Source organism: Clytia hemisphaerica, unplaced genomic scaffold (genome assembly GCF_902728285.1).
Source record: "Clytia hemisphaerica strain Z4C2 unplaced genomic scaffold, Clytia hemisphaerica genome assembly, whole genome shotgun sequence".
Lineage (NCBI taxonomy): Eukaryota > Metazoa > Cnidaria > Hydrozoa > Leptothecata > Clytiidae > Clytia > Clytia hemisphaerica.
The window spans coordinates 567,727-583,102 of record NW_027103528.1 but is presented as its reverse complement, the minus strand read 5'-3'; the positions used below and the strand labels follow the sequence as shown (position 1 = coordinate 583,102).

At 33.5% G+C, this 15,376-nt stretch overlaps 3 protein-coding genes across 3 annotated transcripts; 1 reads left to right on the top strand and 2 right to left on the bottom strand.

Moving 5' to 3' along the window:
• Positions 1-927: 927 nt before the first annotated feature.
• Positions 928-4,862, bottom strand: LOC136799609 (uncharacterized). Its single transcript, XM_067056331.1, has 8 exons — positions 4,836-4,862; positions 4,385-4,450; positions 3,992-4,081; positions 3,789-3,845; positions 3,117-3,316; positions 1,721-1,803; positions 1,409-1,522; positions 928-1,133 (listed from the first exon to the last, which is right to left on the bottom strand). The coding sequence occupies exons 1-8, from the start codon at positions 4,860-4,862 to the stop codon at positions 1,105-1,107; spliced, it is 666 nt and encodes a 221-aa protein (XP_066912432.1). The 3' UTR covers positions 928-1,104.
• A 1,285-nt stretch (positions 4,863-6,147) lies between these two features.
• LOC136799608 (nucleolar protein 58-like) lies at positions 6,148-9,817 on the bottom strand. The gene is made up of 9 exons (XM_067056330.1): positions 9,558-9,817; positions 9,095-9,334; positions 8,527-8,583; positions 8,227-8,268; positions 7,145-7,189; positions 6,942-7,016; positions 6,678-6,752; positions 6,406-6,504; positions 6,148-6,281 (listed from the first exon to the last, which is right to left on the bottom strand). Exons 1-9 carry the CDS (start codon positions 9,613-9,615, stop codon positions 6,148-6,150), a joined length of 825 nt encoding a protein of 274 aa, XP_066912431.1. The 5' UTR covers positions 9,616-9,817.
• A 1-nt stretch (position 9,818) lies between these two features.
• On the top strand, positions 9,819-13,938 carry LOC136799438 (uncharacterized). Its single transcript, XM_067056143.1, has 3 exons — positions 9,819-10,150; positions 10,583-10,720; positions 11,441-13,938. The coding sequence occupies exons 1-3, from the start codon at positions 9,874-9,876 to the stop codon at positions 13,726-13,728; spliced, it is 2,703 nt and encodes a 900-aa protein (XP_066912244.1). The 5' UTR covers positions 9,819-9,873; the 3' UTR covers positions 13,729-13,938.
• The last annotated feature ends 1,438 nt before the right edge of the window (positions 13,939-15,376 follow it).

Genomic DNA, 15,376 nt, shown 5'->3' with positions numbered 1-15,376 from the left:
AGTCTGGATCGCTTTGCAACCCTTATACAATACGGCTAGTTGACACACGATTTTGAGCCCGCTAACCTCAAATCATATATAATTGCTTTTGGCAAGATATACGTATATATTATAATTACTAGTACACAAAACCATAAAAATACTTTTATTTCTACTATATTTAATTGTTTCCCACATACTTTTCTGCTTTTTTGCAACGTTTTAGTTGTTTTTCATAAAAAAATTAGCCTAAAGGTGTCTCAGACACTCTACAGAAAAATTGTTGAAAGTCGGCCTAGAACCCGGTTTGGCGCCACGGTGTGTGCTATTTCCGTTTTTTGTACATCTTATATGTACATTATATTAATATCATTACTTGTCTTTATATTGTTTTGGACCAGACCTAGTCTTGGTCCTACCAGTGAAATCATCCCTTAAGGAAATAACTGAAGTATGCTCAAGTATGATTCAAGTATTCATTTAGTATGAGAAATTAGGTATGATTTTTTTCAAATGCAGACTTGCGAAAGCAGACTAAAATTTGTCATACTTGGAATGCATACTCAAACTTCATGTTAATGCATACTTAAATTAAGTATGCATTTGAGAAAATTCATACTTGTAGTATGCAAAAAAATTTCCGTTTGCATACTTGACATTGCATGCTTGTAGTATGCCTGATTTTTAATGCATACTTAAATTAAGTATGCATTTGAGAAAATTCATACTTGTAGTATGCAAAATTTCTTCCGTTTGCATACTTGATCTTGCATGCTTGTAGTATGCCTGATTTTTAATGCATACTTAAATTAAGTATGCATCATTTGAAAAAAATCATACTTGATGTCTTCCGCCAAGTTTGAATGAAAGCACACATAGTATGACCAAGTAGTATGACAGGAAGACTAAGCTAGCATTGGAGATCAACGAAGTAAAAAAACAAATTGGTTTGTATCACACTGAACGATTTTTTACCGAAAATAAAAACAATTTGAATGTATAAAAAAGCAAAAAAAAGTGAACATAGTTATAGTTATCTATAGCCATCCATCCAGGAATTCCTGCCATCCAGTCGTCATTTAAAATATTTCTTTCCGCGCCCCGTTCGTCGGTTCCAGTCCGTGATTACGCGTCGTTCTTCTGCTTGGGTAGTTCTAAATTTCAAAAAGCCCGCTGTTAGTGCTAAAAGAAATGAATCGCCGCGCGGGCGGTAATGTTCGGGAAAATAGCCGTCAAGACTAGAACGGCTCAGGAATGTGTCAACTTTGAGAAGTGAAAATCATTCTGCAAAATAGTCGAAATGGAACATCCAAATCAAAACAAAATGAACACAACATGGTGTTCTTTTCAGCTTCTGCTAGACAGGCTCATACATATGTAGAAATCTGTGAATATCAAAGTGATCAAACGTGACTGAAAGTAAACTTACTTCTGGCAGATCCACATTTGTTATTTATTGTCCGCTTGCATAATGATTCCGAGCATCCCTCCGCTGGTTTGTCACCTTCAGCCTTTTTATATGGCCACTTTGTTGTTGTATAGGCTAAGATGAAAGAAATTTTGAAAGTTCAACCCAGGTAAGTCCATTTGATGATAAGATTTTATTAATTTCGCAAGTCTCATATAAACATACAGTGGGCAATGAGTGTTAGGTGGAAAGGTCAAAACTAACACATGTGTGCATTAACACATTACAAGTAGCTGGTGACACCTACAACAGGCCAACAAATTTAATTCATACCTATCAATTCTTTGATGATGAAGGGGTTCAAAGCTGGTTTTGAGGTCTTTGTCTTTCTGTTTTCTTTTCCTTCAGCTGAAGACCTGAAATGAGGTTGCAATGTTAAATGTTAAAAGTCTACAATGTAGTTGTGTGCTCAAAATGGCAGAACATAAACAAATCTAATTTTCTTAGGTAGTTCGTATAAATTGTTTCGTTCCCATCATTTAACTTGGAGAAAGTGGGTGGGCCGGTTAGGCAACCGATGGAAAAAAAATCTGCTGGGTAGGAAAATCCTCATCTGACATTTAGTCTTGTTTTTAAAAGAATGTGAGGAAGCCTGGCACGCGATTAAATTTAAATCTGTTCTATTCAGTCTGAAAAATAAAGAAGGGTAAAAACAATCAAGAAATAGCTGGATTTCAGGATTATTTTTGAGAATTCTTTGTTAGAATTATGACGATCTGAAGGTGACATTTTAAATATTGTTCCACGTGCCTTATACTGACGCTGTGTTTTCCAAAATTGAAAAAATAATATTGAATTGAATTTTACATATCAAAATGGAAATAGCTCAAAGGTCACTCATCAATATTGTTAACTGGTTACTTTTTCAAAGTGGGCTACAGGGCTTTTTACGCAATACAAATGGTTCTTTTCACATGAGGCGTCAATCGCATATAAGTTGTGTTCGCGTCATTTCCAGCCCCAAAAAGTGAGTCCGTCGGCACTAAAATCGTTGGAAAAGTGCGCTCTGAACTTAGGAAGTCGGTCAGCACTGGAATCATCGAAAAAATGCGCCCTGAATATAGGTTTGTTCGCGCGGCAAGAATTATCAAGCGCACTAGCTGCATTATGATTTTTTGCATATCACTGTTGCAAAAAAATCCGATATATTTCCGACTTTCCGACTGATAGATAGAAAGTTAGTCGGTCGGACGACACGAACACAACTTATTTGTGATAGCTACGCCTGACGACAGGCCTACACTGCCCAAAGTTACTTGTTGTTAGAAAACTTCATTGTGTCGTCATTTTTTCAAAGGAAAATGGACATTGTGTTGACATAATTTCTCTCATTTTTTATTTCTGACATCAAATTATAACAATTTTTGATCTCTTTTTGCTTTCGCTATTTTTTTGCGTTAAAACGCTAAAAAATCAATCAAAGCTGAAGGAAACGGGTAACAAATACAATAATGACTAGTTTTTTTCAGCTGTACTGATCAGCCCTCACTAATTGCCATTATTGTTTTAAAGATGGAAAGTATTGCTTCAAAACTTCTACATTTTCAGATAATTTTTTTAAATATCCTGATCGACTAACCCACATTTTTCTAAAGCTAGAACAATTGATTAAAATTACCAAACAGGCTAAAATGATAATGTCTTTGGAAATAAAGAAAAGTAACCTTACATGGCCAACTCTTCTTTCGTGAATTTCATTGACAAAAGCTCATTGACGAAAGGTCTCCATTCCTTCAAGTTTTTGGACGCAATCCTCAACTTCAAAATATCATCATCAGTTAACAAAATATGCGGTGTCCGTGGATGCAATTGTTTCATAACATTATTTCCAACGGTGAAGAACTCTTTTGAGGGTGGTGTTGACGTCTGCTGATATAGAAAATGTCAAATAATTCAATTTTTATTGGTTAAGGCCTGTATCCATTATTGACTGTGTGAGCTCCATTTGTTTACTCAGTAATCTTCTCTTTCGCATTGTTTAAAGTGCTATCATTTATGCAAAGGAAAGGGTACAAGAGTGTGCTCATTTTGCATGCACAAAAATTAAATTTGTGATGTGCTATTTTTGGAAATTTTGGCATAGGGTGCATGCTCGTTTACCTAAAAAGAAGAAATTTTGGTGGGAATTTAATTTGGTGGATGAAGGATAGATATTTTTGTCCAAAAAAGCCATTAAAAGAGTAAAAACCTGTTTTAGGGCCAGATAAAATCCCCTTTTGGGGGAGTAAATGGGAGCAATTTAAATTTTGCGGATGACGAAAATTAAATTTAGCAGGTCAAAACTTGGCAATTTGGTTAACAGTGGCTAATTTCAAAGCTAAATTTAATATTTCCTTATTACCTCACTTTGTCCACTTGTCAAAACTGACGCAGAGGGCTCTTTGAATAATGGGCCATTCTAAAATGGAAGAAATAAAATTAAAAATTGCTAAATTAATTTTTTGATCTACAAAATTTAACTCAGTCTTATGGTATCAGCATTGCTTGTTTTTTCCTGGAATCCCATTTGTAATGATGCATATGATAAATGTACAAATAGATCACCTTAACTGTCGAAGGTGTAAATTTATTGACCAACTGGGTCAGTTGAGTGTTCTTTGGCTTAGATCCACTTGGTGTAACATTTCCACATTCCTGAAAGTTGGTTTTAAGAATAGCTTTTTTGAATATATTAATATGGTGTCCAAAGCTATAGAAGTCATTGAGCAAAATAGTTAACATCTCCAGGGACCTAGGCAATATGTGAAGAATATTTTTTAAGTTTAAATCCTTCTTTTTTCAAATCTGTCAAAAATCTAGTAAGGTACATTATGGAAGTTAACCTAAGTATGTCCTGGCATTTCCTATGTGGACAAACTATGTGGACGGTCCCCTGCTTTTGACTATCACTCTCAGCTTTCAAATCAACTATCTCAATGCAATGATAAATCTTCTTACCAATGTGACATTGGGTAATACATCTTGCACCTTGGATGATTTACTAAGACTGTCACTGCTTATCACCTAGAAAAGTATTTTATAGAGACCTTATTTGTTTGATTAAAAAATTGTATACGTCGATAAAAAATTTGGCTTTTTAAAAACTTTTTTAAACCTGGAAAATCCCTAGGAAAAAAAAGAATAGTGTCCAAAATTATAGATACATTTCTTCTATTTTCTAGTTTCTTACCGTATTGTTGTGGTTGGGACCAACATGGTTTATTGACTCCAGTGTTGAAATTATGTCGGGCACAAATATCGATTTAATTTGATGCAGTTGTTGATCTAGTAAGTAAATTTTAATTTGTAATTGGAAACCAACTTCGCCTGTAACTAACTGCCTTTAATATTACAATTGACTCAATTTGAAAGGTTGTGCATTGATAAAAAACTTATTGGACAACCTTACCTCTGATTTGTATCTGCCTTTTTGCATCTTCGAGCTCTCGTTTCAATCTCGAACAGTTGGAACATTCTTTGTCTATGAAATGTTAAGAAGACAACATGGTACATTTTAAATTGGATTTCTTAGTTGGCATAGGATTACTTTTGCAAAATAAAGTCAAATTAGTTGACAAAAATATCACACCACCTTTGGTGTCTGGCATGCTCTATTTCAGGGTATGTATGTTAGTAAAATTTGGCCTGTGACGGTGGGCGTTGGTACCTAATTCTCAGATATTTGATTTGAAGCAAATTTACTACTTTAGGCGTACAAACTTTCGCGAGCAGAAACTTTCGCGAGGACGAAAAATCGCGAAATTCACGACATTTACTTTCGCGAATTTAACGGAAAAATATTTTTCGCGAGCATAAACTTTCGCGAATCAAGACGTAAAATTGAGAATTTTCATATGAAAAAATGGCTTAGAGGGACTAATACTTCTTAGATTGGCTTGAAACATTTGTCCTTTGACTTATTAGTCTTTTAACAGGCTAAAAATAGCCATAAAAGTTACATTTTATTCAAAATTTGAAGTTTTACAGATTTTCTATTTTGTTAAGAATTTTTCGCGAGCATAAACTTTCGCGAATGGCCCTTCCTAGAATTTTTAAAGACATTTACTTTCGCGAAAAGGGCCAAAATTCGCGAAAATCGCGAAAGTTTCTGCTCGCGAAAGTTTCTACGCCTAAAGTACAAACTTTTTTGATGTTAGCTTACTTTTAAGATACATACCTTTAGTGGAGGTCATGTTGTGATAAACTGGAGATTTCTTTTCTATGGAGAAAAAAAACAGTTGTAATAGTTCATAAAGTTATTTTGCTAAAATTTGTCTTTCCTAGATGGCTTATTACAGTGCCTTACAGTATTGAATACTGATATTTCCATTCTGTTTGACAAGATAACAAATAAGACCTTTATGAAATTTACTTACCTTTTGGGATAATGGGCGAGGGCAGATTAATTTGTGCAGGTTGGTTTTCATTTTTGTTCTCAATTTGTTGCTGGAAAAGTGGTGGGTTTTCTATGTGTTTTGTCTTTGAGCATTCTCCAATTTCAAAATCTGTAAAAAAAAATACACATCACAATTTGTTACTGCTAAATTACGTTTAAGTTTGTGCCTGAAGTTTCATGTCATGTTTTTATTAAAAGCAGAAAGATCTTCATTTTATGATCTTCTTTTTTTTACCAATAGTTTGCTTATTACAGTGCCTTACAGTATTGAAGACTGATATTTCCATTCTGTTTGACAAAATAACAAATAAGACCTTTATGAAATTTACTTACCTTTTGAGATAGCAGGCAAGGGCAGATTAATTTGTGCAGGTCGGTTTTCATTATTCTCACTTTGTTGCTGGAAAAGTGGTGGGTCTTCTACATGTTTCGTTTTTGAGCATTCTTCAATTTCAAAATCTGTAAAAAAAATACACATCACAATTTGTTACTGCTAAATTACGCTTAAGTTTGTGCCTGAAGTTTCATGTCATGTTTTTCTGATTTATCCTCTATGCCTTTAATGATTCGGTTAACTTTTTACCTTCACTTTCATCCATTCTGGAGATGTTGTAATTCAACATGTCGGCATCAACAAATTGGTCCAGTATTTCATCGGACACACCTAGGTCTTTCAATGCATCTAAGAATAAATACAATAAAATATAAAAAGTAATGCACTTAATGTTAATGTCCAGCCTCTATTTTTGTTACAGTCACATTGACTGCTGGAATGGATTAATTGTGTTAACATCCTATTTAGAATGCCAATATTCATATTAGACACCTAATTGACCATCTGAGCTTAATGCATACCTGTTTTATTCAAAATTTCCTGGCCCAGAACGGATGTTGTCTTTGCTTTAGCCTTTTTCATATTGTTTTCCCTGTCTAAAATAAAATATAGCAACAATTAGTCTTCATTAGACCAGAGTCGACACAGTTCCTATTACTGAAAACTCTAATTACTCTAATTAATTAATGCCAAAATTGCCCTTTTTGCAAAACTTATATATTCAAATTAATTTAGTCTTGCATTAAAATTTTCCCTTAAGGTAAATCTTGGATAACGGTTTTCACCTCTCTGTTCCTTGTTTTTTTTTGCCTCTGTCTCATCATTTGTCTTCTTTTTCTTTGCATTGTTTTTCTTGGGTTCTGAAGAAAATTTGATAATTGTTATAACCCCCTGTTTCATTCAAACTGTAAAATTGGAAGTATCATAGAAAACATTTAAATATATTTTTAATTAAAACTTTCTTAAATAGGTATCGTATCAGACTTACCTTGGTTGCTAGACGCACTCTTTGGTTCTTCGGTTGTTTGGTCTGCTGAAAAATACAGGTACAATGATATAAATGTTTTAAATAAAGAAAAGCATGGGTGCTGAGAAATATAGTAGGGGGAAATTTGTTCGTTTTTTTGAGGTCGCTCGACTTTTTTAGTCAAAGCACTTGTTATACATTTTTGGAAAGCTAAGGGTAGGGGAATCAAAATAACTTGGATGCCAATTTTTTTTCGGACACTTTGGTGTGATTTTCGGACAAATACGACGGTCTCAGGCAAAAATCATAGGGTGAAAAATTAATGAAATTTCAGCTTGAGAAAACGAAGACCTGTTGTATATTTTTGGAAAGCTCTCAAAAAATTAAGATTAGTGATATATTGCGAGTATAGGTGATTTCTTTACCTAACTCGAGATATTAATCCTTAAAAACAGTGTTTTTAAGCCAGAAACAGCTGTTTTGTCCAGTTTTTGCGCTTTTGGAAGCTCAATATCTCGAGTTAGGTAAAGAAATCACCTATACTCGCAATATATCACTAATCTTAATTTTTTGAGAGCTTTCCAAAAATATACAACAGGTCTCTGTTTTCTCAAGCTAAAATTTTCATTAATTTTTCACCCTATGATTTTTGCCTGAGACCGTCGTATTTGTCCGAAAACCACACCAAAGTGTCCGAAAGAAAATTGGCACCCAAGTTATTTTGATTCCCCTACCCCTTAGCTTTCCAAAAATGTATAACAAGTGCTTTGACTAAAAAAATCGAGCGATTTTACAAATTTCCCCCTACTAATAGTCAAAAACATGTTTTTGAGACAACTCAAGTTCGTTTTGCAAGTTATGGATTTATGACCACTACCTTAATTGAAGAAATTTTGGCGGGAATTTAAAGTAAATTTGGCGGGAATTTAATTTGGCATTTGCTGAAAAAATTATCCTTAAAATGGCGTAAAAACAGCATAAAAAATGCAAAACCACCAGAAATATATTTTCAAAAAGTTTAATTTGGCAAATTCTGGCCAAATCCGCCCAAATTTCTTGCTTACATAAAGCTTGAAAAATTATTTGCAGTGTATCTTCTTTACCTTTCTCGAATTTTTGCTTCTTTGTTCGTGGCTTTGTCTTTTCTGAAAAGAATAATTATGCATTTTATTTAGTTCTGACGATATTAGTTCTTTTCCATTATCAGAAAAGCAACAAGATTTAGTAAATGTGAGCCTTCATAATATATGCTTATAAAATAGTATTTCATGAGTGATATAAATATTTCTAACTATTGGAATAAGCAAAATTTTATTCCCTCTTGAAATATCGATATACTAAAGAGGTATAACAATATAATAATGATCGAATTTTTCTCCTCAGATAAAATGGAATTTGCTAACCATGATCTTCAGAATCGTTGTCACCTTGGTTTTCGTCTTGAAGCTCATCTACATCTTCTATAACAAACAAGGTGAAGCAATATTGCAATATTTTCATTTTTGAAATATAAAGACTCAGAAAATTTATAGGTTCAGGAAAGTTTGTCTCCTAGTATGTGGACACTTCGCCTCTTAAACAATTTCCCAGCCTGTATTCGTGCTGTTCAACACTAGAAGCATATTTCCAAAAGGAACTGAACAGTAGTAAATATATCATCGATTTTTTCTCTTTTTCAGGTCAACAAATATGATTTTTGGTCAAACCTCCTAAATGACAGGTTATTGGTGTGTTTATAATGTGTTATCACTGGACAGATGATATATTATTTGAAGATGTTTAACCTTAAATGCTTTGGTTTCAAAGGCCAGTCGTCTAAAGTTTGTTCCAAACAAAGACTACAGTGTACTTAAACGAAGATGGTTTCGAGTATCGATGAATCCCTTTTCTTTAACAAGTTTTCTATTCAGAAAGAATTCTATTCAGAAAGAATTATGATACCTATAAATACGAAAATAAATAATTACAAACCTTCTATTGTTGTCGACCTTCTTTTTTGTCGTTTTATTTCCAACAAGACTGCGGGATAGTATGCCTTATGGTGGGTGTAGAAGAAAGCATACTTTTTCAACTCCTCCAATTCTTGGATACTTTTCTCTTTCCCCGTATCAATATCTTTGGGTTTCAGCACCGCGAATGACTGCGTCAGTTTCATTCGCTTACCATTACTCTCCTCCTCAGTGAATCGGATTTCCAAGAGTGGGCCATCATCTGTCGGTAACAAAAAAGGATTAATTTCTCTCTCAAAAACTTACAAGTAATAGCGATTCATTTACACAAAGCCCTTCTTTTATGCTTATAAAAAACTTGTTCATTGCGTCACTTCTGGAAAATGTTAAGCAAAGTACCCCGAGCCTAATACCTTTGTGCTTATAAAAAAAATAACATCGTTCATTGCGTTACTTCCGGGATTAAGCATGAAAATTAATCTTACCTTTTTCTGGTTGTAATTTTGACGAAGGTTTTCTGTCTCTCTGTACACGGCTTGCCATTTTGATTAAATTTGATTAGTTTAATAAAAGTTAACTATTCTTAACAAAATCACCTCGTAACTTCCCACTTTATCAAAAAATCGAAAATGGCCGCTCCTCCCCTTTAAATTTTGATCTTGATTTTCGAACGCGAAACATTCCATTCTCGATCGAACGTGAAACATTCGATTGTCAATAACGACCAGGCAACTTTACCGCCATATTTAATATTCATCAAACAATTATCAGGCAATTTTCCCGCCAAATTTTAGTTTCACAATGGCGTCGGATAAGGTGACAGGTCTATCTCTCTCGTACTTTTATCGACATAGGGAAACTTATTATGAATCAACTTCAGACGAAGTTTTTAAAGAAGCTTTTGAGGTCGAGTGTAGTGAACATGTAGACGTTTCAGGTGGTCACGATGAAACTGAAGTCACATCTTCTTTGGGAGAAATAAATAGTGACATTGAAATGACAGATGCATCAACTACATGCGAACCAGATGAGATATCTTACGTTTCAGATTCATCTGACCTGAATAAAGTATTCGAAGGTATTTATTTTTAAAAATAATAAGAGCTCAATTTCCGCCTCAAATCTCCTTCTTGTAAGAAACTTTTGATTGCTAAAACTCTAGCCCTTTAAAATTAAATGATATTTTTCACTGTCTCCTTTTAAAAAAAGCACTTAAATCTTTACCATCTCAATGTGCATGGTTGTATATATTCCAGAGCGTGATCAAAATTTTTTTTCTGAAAATGAGCTAGAAATATTCAGCAGCTACATTCCTGACTCGGAAATTGGAGTTTCTTATAAAAAAATGCTAAACAACATGTCCTATTTGCTTCCTCAAAACAGTTTTGAAATATAACTTTCAGTTTTGCAACATGGCCGATAGACGACGGATAGATACTGCCAACCTCCTGTCTTGTTGGGTTTACTTTTATTTTTGAGATTTTTAGGTAATGAATAATTTTTTTTACAGTTTACATGTCGAGCCATGACAATTCTGGTAATGTGGATGATCTTTCAGACGTTTTTCAATTAGACAATGAATTTGAGGGTTATAATGGATTCCTTGATGATGGTGATTTTTGGGATGATGTTGTTGAAGAATTACATGGTAAGAATATAATATAGATTTTGCATAAAATAACTACTCTCGAGTTCATGAACGCGTCTGGATTTAATTAGAGACATGAGTACATTGAGTAAGTGGAAAGCTTTCTTGTAAATATCTTTCTCGTTAAAATTCCTTTTTATGTGTGAAAATGAAACTGTGTGAAGTAAGTGACATGAACTCTTCGACAAAAGGAGATTTTATAACAAATAAATGGGCGTTTCAAGTTATAGTCCGTTACCCTCCTGTGGACGACATGGATTTTCTGTAACAATTTACTTTTGAAAAACTTCAGGATTTTCCGTAACATTCGAGATTTTTTATGGGAAAATCTTGGATTTTCTGATACTTTGCAAGAAAAAATAGAGCAAATTTTATGGATTTTCCGATACTTAGCTAAATAATGAGGAAAAATCCTGGATTTTCCAAAACTTGTCTTGTCTTGAATTTGGAACTTTGAATGTCAATATCTTCGAATGGAATCATTGATGTTCATCCATTAGGTTTGATAACCAGTTAGGTCCATAAAAGTATCACTTGTTCTTTAAAAAATCTTGAATGTTATGTCTTATGTGTATCATTGAAAATCCATATCGTCCACAGCGGGGTAAACGGACTATAACTGGAACTGCCTTAGAATGAATACACTAAATGTATATAAAAAAGTTCTTAATAAAGATTTACATGTGAAAATTAAACTACTGATCTTTCCATTAAATACAGATGATCCAGAAGTACACGTAGAAGAAACTGATCAATCCAATTCTGGTGGAACAAGTCAATTTTCTTCTCCTCTCCATCCTGGTTCTGACATATCACTCGGAGCTGCACTTACAGTTGTTATTGCCTTTGTCCAGAAATTCAAACTACCTGGTGTTGCACTTTCATCCTTGATTCTGCTGATTAATATTCTTTTGCCTAAAAATCACATTTTTCCTAAATCCTTGTTCATCCTCAAGAAAATGCTTGGTTCTTTATCACCCAATGTCAAAACCCATTACTTTTGCAAGGAATGTTTAATGAAACTTGATAAAAACAGTACAGTGTGTCCAAATTCTACTTGTGCTCAATCAAAAAAGTCTTCAAAACCATTGTCTAAATCTTATTTTATGGAATTTGATATCAAAGCCCAAATCAAGTCCATTTTCTCACGTGCTGGAATGTTGGAAAAGCTGTTACACCGCTTCAATCGTAATTCTTCTTCCCCGTCTGATATTTACGACTTTTCACTCTACAAATCATTTTCTTCGTTTCTGAACAATCCTTTGAACATTTCCTTTATGTGGAATACAGATGGTGTACCCCTTTTTAAAAGTATCAAATCTTCTATCTGGCCAGTTTTCTACACCATTAACGAATTACCTTATGAAGACAGAAGAAAAAAGGAGAATATATTAATCAGTGGCCTGTGGTATGGTGAAACTCATCCTAACATGCTCTTATTCTTGCCACCACAATTTGAAACATTGAGAGAATTTTCCTATTTTGGAATCAAAATTAATAAAGATGTAACAATCAAGTCAATGTTGCTCTGTGGAACCTTTGATATGCCTGCTAAAGCGAGTGTCTTAAACTTTCAGCAGTTCAATTCATTTTATGGGTGTCCTAAATGTTTACAGGAAGGAAAAACAGAAAAGACAAATAAAAATGGTAATGTGAGATGCTTTCCGTTTGATAAGGCTAACCCGTCTGGCCCTCCTCGTACACACTCCAAGACAAAGGAATATGCTATTGAAGCAATCAACTCTAGCGAGGCACATGTTAAGGGTGTTAAAGGACCATCGCCATTAATGCTTGTGCCAGATTATGATGTCATTCGTGGTATGGGTATCGATTACATGCATGCAGTTCTTCTTGGAGTCACAAAGTTACTTATGTCTTTTTGGTTTGATGGCTCCCATAAAGGAGAAAGTTATTCTGTTTTTCAAGCATTACCTACCATAGAAAATCGTTTAGTATCCCTGAAGCCACCAAATCATATATCTCGTGTACCCCGTACCATCAAAGGTAATCTTGGCTATTGGAAAGCATCAGAGTTTCGCTCATTTTTGCTGTATTATTTTGTTCCTGTTATGTTAAATCTTCTACCGTCAATTTATTTTGAGCATTTTTATCTACTCAGTCATGCTGTTCACCTTCTGCTGAAATCAAAAATTAATTTAGACGATATTAATACTGCCAGAAGATTTCTCTTCTTATTCTGTGCATCTTTCGATAAGCTCTATACCCGCCGTTATATGACCATTAATATCCACTCTTTGGTACATCTACCGCAAACTGTTTTGGAGCTTGGTCCTCTCTATGTTTATAGCTTGTTCAGTTTTGAGGATAAGAATGGTTATATTTTAAAACTCATCCATGGTACACAAAACATTCCTTTTCAATTAGCAAGTGCTGTTTCTGCCTCAAATAATCTTCCATACCTCGCAGAAATTTGTATAAAACCAAACACCAAGGAGCACAAGTACTTGAAGCAACTAAATGGAACCTACCACAAACATATTTTTCGAATTACTCAAACGTTAACTGGTATTGGCAGTCTTTCACCTTATTATGTCACCAGAGAAGAAGACCAACTATTTACAAGTCGGTTTATGGTAATGCATTCATCAGTGTCAACCTTTCCATCTATTAAGCTTGGTGGGTTCATAATAAGATCTGGTTGTCGCACAAAAGAAGTCCGTCGAAATAGTATATCCGTTTCTCTGACCACAGGCCACTACTTTTCCATTCAACGTTTTGCTTGCTTTAAAACTGATGATGGAGATTCATATTATATTGCTTTTGGACATTACTTTAATGTTGAACCAGTTCAAATATTTGCACCATCAAGCAGCTTTCTGAAATGTTTGAAGTTTGATGAAAACAAATGTTTGGTTAAAAAAGTCAAGCTTGATAACAAATTGAGCATCATTGAAATTAAAGACATCTTTGAACAATGCATATCTCTTGAAGTTGATGGTGGAAATGCCTACATTACAGAATTTCCTAATATTTTAGAATCTGATTAATTTAAGTTTTTTCACATGTTTTTTAAAAAGCACACTGAGACCTGGATTTGGTAAAAGAATTGGAAAATTATTGAGCTTTGGTCATTGGGCATTGTTCTGGGTTATATACTCATGAAGGTTCATTTTTCTTTCCATTTGTTATGATCCATTCTTTTTCTTCAGAGAAATAAGCATATTAGATTAATAATTTTAGCGTGATTCTAAATTATACGTTTAGAATTTTATAATAATAATGTAATAAAGCCTCTCTCTCCGCCTCTCTCTTGTGCTCTCTCTCTCTGTCTCTCTCTTGTGCTCTCTCTCTCTGTCTCTCTCTTTCTCTCTCTCTCTTGCTCTCTCTCTTCCTCTCTCTCTCTCTCTTCCTCTCTTTCTCTCTTGCTCTCTTTCTCTCTTGCTCTCTCTCTCTTGCTCTGTCTTACACACACTCTATTTCTTCCTTTGATTTCACATAAAATTATGATCGTTTATCAATATTTTAATCTAATTGTAATCTTGAATAGTTTTTTGATTAATGAAAATTACTTTACATTGTTTCCAGGTGGTGTATTATCATAAAAACATTATCTTTTTCTATATTAGTCTCCAAAAACCTATTATGTTATATATCATTTGCAATTAATGTCAAGCCAATTATCTATAGAATTTTCTCTAATAGTAACATTGATAAATATTTTTTCAAAGAACAGTGTTCTACTGGTTCATCCAACTTTTACCTTTGTGTGGGAAAAACAGTTAACTTTGAATTTATTTGTTTATTTATTTTTGACTCTGTCATTTTTCATCCTAAGACTCAAAAATGATTACATTTTTAATGTTTAGCTTTATCAATTTACAGTAGTTATATGTTCATAATTTACTCGAAATGGTTAAAATTTTTCATCAAATTTTAAAATCTGTTTGTTTATTATTCATAGTTTTCATACCCTTTTTACCTGAGAAACTAATTTTCTTCTTTATTTAAATCAGAGCAATATGAGTTTATCGCATAACTTTCTTCTATGTTAGGTTACACTCAGTTTAAGTTTGTCTTTTGTAACATTTTAATACATAATTAGTTTATTAACATGTAGCCAATTATCTACCTGTTTCAATTTTTTGCAATAAGTAGTCATTTTTTCCACTTGGTTTTCACATCAAATCTAACAAGCTATGAGAAGCATTGTAAGTGGACATCAATTGACACAGACACAATTTTAGCCAATCATTCAACATAAATTCAATCATTTAAATTTTAACTTATTGCGCAGTTTCAGTATACTGACTACCTGATATGTTGTTTTCTGCATTTTCTTGTTTTCAGTTTCTGCACATCAGCCCATTTGGCTTAGGCATAAAATTTTTTATGTATTTCTAGATAGCTTTTCTTGAAGTTAAGCTAAAGTTACAACATTCATGTTGCTATATTTTCACATGTTAAATTTTTCAGTTTTTAGCTCATTTTCTCTAGATTTCTAGCCAATTTTAGTTCAATTTTCTTGTGTATTTTTTATTCAATTCATTGTCTATTAGATTTATCATGATTTCAGTTTGAACTATCTTAATAACATTATGTTACATACTTTGTCTATTAATTCTGTGAGAACACATTGTATAAGAACAGGTACAGATATTGATTATTATAACTGGTTGTGACGATAGTGTCCCTTAC